Raw genomic sequence first — 4,207 nt, 5'->3', positions numbered from 1 at the left:
ACAATTTCCGTGAGGATTTTACTGACAATTCTAAATTCATGTGGAAGAGGAAAGGATCAAGTTAAAACATTTATGAAAGAAAACTATTGTATAGGCTTTCAACCTGTTGGGTATCAAGACTTATTACAAAGGTACAGTAATTAAGATCTTGTGTTACTAGTGTAGGTCACAGACTAAGAGGCTAATAGAACAGGATCCCAGAAACAGACCTATGCATATACAACAGAAGCACTAAAGATGAGTAGGGAAAGGATGTACTATTTAACGAACGACTGGTTATCACTAGGAACTAACCAGCCATACAGGAAAGTATCAAAAAACCTGATCCCGAAAGCAAAACAAAACAAAAACTTCCAGGTGGATTAAAGTTCTAAATATGAAAAACCAAAATTCTAAAACTTTCAGAATAAAATGAAGGAAACTACTTTCTATGGCTGGCCCCAGGGTAGAAAAGAGTTTTGCTTGATTTCATTTTTCAAACCAAATGCAAAAAGCACAAACCATCAAGGAAAGCTGATACATGTGACTGCTTTAAACTTAACTTCTGTACAACAAAAGATAACACAAAGGAAGGTTAAAGATGAGCCACAGAGTGGAAAAAAATATTTTCATTGCGTATAACTGGCAAGCCTCGTATCCTGAACATATAAAGATCTAAAAAATTAGTAAGAAAAAGACAAACACCCCAATAAGAAAATAGGCAAAGGATATGAATATGCATTTCACAAAAGCACAAATTAATAGACCAATAAACACATAAAAAACATGCCCAGTATATGCAAATTAAAGGCACAATGAAATTCCATTCCACCCTTCGGATTTGAAAAATGTTTAAATGTCTGAGGTCACCAAGTTTTGGGAAGGATGTGGATCAAAAGCAATTCTTAGTTTGCTGGTGGGACAGTTAATTGGTTATAACCGATGTTGGAGAGCAATTTGGCAATATTTAGCAAAGCTTGAAGACATTCATTCCTATGTCTCAACAACTTTATTCCTATATATATGCGCTAAAGAAACTCCTTCACGTGTATAAGAATATATGTACAAGAATATTCAATGAAGCATTGTTTCTTATAGCAAAAACGTGAAATTAAATGTCCATTATAGAGAGAATGGAGATGTTATGGTATATTAATTCAGTAGCATCCTGCACAATAGTAAAAGTGAACTAAAGCTACATATATCAACATGGATACTGACTACGATAAAAAGCAACTTTCATAACATACATACCGGATATCATTTATATAAAGCTTTAAAATATGCATAACAATAATACTTACTGTTGATGGATACACAAACTTTCAGCAATCAAAAAAAAATGAGGCTCAGGAATGATTAACTCTAAATTCAAGATAGTACCCTGAAGTGAACAGATTAGGGAGGGGAACACAGAGAACTTCAAGTTTATTTGTATAGTTTTATTTCTTAAAAAAACACAGCCAAAACAAAAGAACAAAGATGGAAACAAAAGTGGCAAAATGGCAAGGTTTGATATATCTAGATGGTGAGTCCACGAGTATGCCTTATAATAGTCTCTACATTTTAGGAATGACATGTTTGTTATAACAAAGGTTAAACCGAAGAATAAAACGTTTTGTTTTTTTTTCATTTTTGGTACAAGCATTTGATCCTATAAGGAACATTTTGTCGTTTTCTTTAATTTCTTTTAAATAAAAATTGCATATATTTAAGGTGTACAACATGATGATTTGATATAGTGAAAGGATTACTACATGGGCCAGCCCCGTGGCTTAGTGGTTAAGTGCGCATGCTCCGCTACTGCTGGCCCAGGTTCGGATCCTGGGCGCGCACCTACGGACGGCTTCTCCGGCCATGCTGAGGCCACGTCCCACATATAGCAACTGGAAGGGTGTGCAACTATGACATACAGCTATCTACTAGGGTTTTGGGGAAAAAATAAATAAATAAAATTATTTAAAAAAAAAAAAGGATTACTACAGTCAAGCTAATTAACATATCCATTGCCTCACATAGTTACCTTCTTGTGTGTGCATGTGGTGAGAGCACCTGAAATCTACGTTCTAAAGAAATTTCCAGTATTCAACATAGCATTAACTATAGTCATCGTGCTATTTGGTCTCTAGACTTAGTCATCCTACATAACTGCAACTTTGTACCACAATAAAAAATATTTTAAAGTTGTCTTTCTCCCAATAACGAGTTTCTTCTATTTGGCTCTAATACAGTTGTTTATCCATTCATCAAACGTTTTTTAAGAACGTAATCTCTGCCAGGCTATGAGGATACCCTAAAAAGATACCATCAAAGAAGCATACGAGAAAAGATGCCATCAAAAAAGTCAACTCCTTTCCTCAAGCAGTCTGCATTCGCGTGAGGAAGTCCTTAAACCAAAAATTAGGATATAAAGCGGTAATAACGAAGCGTCCAAGATGCAAAGAGGAAGGAGAATTTACACGTGTGGAGTGGCCAAAGCCAATTTCAAGGAGATGCTTTTGAGCTGACTTCAAGGTAAGAGTGTTTGCCAAGGGAACAAAGGCATTCCAAGCAGAGGGAACAGCTTGTACCAAGAACGGGAGAGGCGAGCAGCACGGAACGCGGAGAAGCGCAGGTGGGGGCGTGTAGGGCGAGGTGGGGAGTCGGAGGGAGGGTGTCAAAATAAGGAAGGGGGACCCCGATGTGAGGGCCAGAACGCGTCGTAACGGGTACTGCACTTTGGTCACCGGGCGGGAAACGGCGGCCCTGCTAGCGCTGAATTGACTTGCACTCCACACAACTTCTAAACAACACAGCTGGGACCAGAACCCGCGTCTCCTGATTTCACCTGGTCGTGAAGGGGCTACCGTGCTGTCACGTTAGCTCCAAAAGCAGAATTACACCAAGACTTCATCTTCCCAGTCGCTTGTAGCCCTGTCCTACTTGAATGTCCTACTTCCTCGCAGCCCCAAACCGCCCAAAGACGCTCCCCGCCACCAAGACACCACCCTCCATCAGACCGCCCACAGCCTCCTAAACCGAGGCGATGGGTCCCAAAAGCCCGCGCGCACGAACCCTCGGAGACTACAAGTCCCAGCATGCAAAGCTCCCGATTAGGAAAAGCTCCGCTAAATGGACCATCATGCAACGCTCTACGAAGGGGGCGGGGCTCTCTATAGGGGCGGCCCGACTTGAAGCGTCGCCTAGGCAACTCCAATCCGGGACGGAATACGCTTCCGCTTCCGCCTCTGAGCCCTAAGACCGCGAGTCCCCGCGGCTCCGTCGCTGTGACGCCATTCGCCTGCGACGGCGCAGACCTTAGAGGTCCGGTGGGGTGTTCATTTTCCGGCGTGAAACGCTAGAGCAGCCATTGCCCGCCGCGGCTTCTGCCTGGGATCCAGCGGGAAGGCGGCGAGATGACGGACCGCTACACCATCCACAGCCAGCTGGAGCACCTGCAGTCCAAGTACATCGGCACGGGCCACGCCGACACCACCAAGTGGGAGTGGCTGGTGAACCAGCACCGCGACTCCTACTGCTCTTACATGGGCCACTTCGACCTTCTCAACTACTTCGCCATTGCGGAGAACGAGAGCAAAGCGCGAGTCCGCTTCAACCTGATGGAGAAGATGCTGCAGCCCTGCGGGCCGCCGGCCGACAAGCCCGAGGAGAACTGAGACCCCGCCGGGTCCCCGCCGGGCGGAGCGTGTCTCCCCGCGTCCCTCCCGTGTGCCCTGGCTCCCCGCGTTCCCGCCCCGGGGCGACCGGTTCTCCGTGGCTGCTGCGCCCCGTGCTTTCCCGGTGCAGAGGCGCTCACCCGGGGCGTCTCGCCCGACCTGCCTTCCTCTGGACGCCTCGGAACAGGGCGTTGGGCGACCGTCAGGACCCCTGGGGACCGCGACGCTGGAGAGATCCCAACGCCAGCCAGCGTTAGGGGACACGGCACTGCAGTGAGACGGCGTTCGGAGGCTCGTTTTTGGCCGGTTGATTGTCGTTGTTGCCTTTTCCATAAAGTTTAGAAGTTTTTCGGTCTCTTGGTGTGGACTACTTGTGATCGGGTGGAGGGGTCCAGGGAGGGTTTTGGGGACTGTGGTTTCGTGAGAGTCCGAGCAGGAGACCAGGGGCTGGGGTGGGGGTGGGGGTGGGCGCGGGGCCGGGGTACATTGCCAGGCGCTTAAATCCGCCCTGGACAACCTTTATCATATGCCCCCCACCCGCGGACTTCTCCCAAGAGCCTTTTTCAGTCCGG

General features: G+C 46.3%; 1 protein-coding gene across 1 annotated transcript; it reads left to right on the top strand.

Annotated features, from left to right (window-relative positions):
* Nucleotides 1–3,289: 3,289 nt before the first annotated feature.
* Nucleotides 3,290–3,990, top strand: SF3B5 (splicing factor 3b subunit 5). The gene has a single exon (XM_004440959.3). The coding sequence runs from the start codon at nucleotides 3,375–3,377 to the stop codon at nucleotides 3,633–3,635; it is 261 nt and encodes an 86-aa protein (XP_004441016.1). The 5' UTR covers nucleotides 3,290–3,374; the 3' UTR covers nucleotides 3,636–3,990.
* The last annotated feature ends 217 nt before the right edge of the window (nucleotides 3,991–4,207 follow it).

Source organism: Ceratotherium simum, chromosome 38 (genome assembly GCF_057802395.1).
Source record: "Ceratotherium simum simum isolate JZ-2026a chromosome 38, ASM5780239v1, whole genome shotgun sequence".
NCBI lineage: Eukaryota > Metazoa > Chordata > Mammalia > Perissodactyla > Rhinocerotidae > Ceratotherium > Ceratotherium simum.
The sequence above is the reverse complement of the archived record's forward strand: the minus strand, read 5'-3'. Positions and strand labels throughout refer to the sequence as shown.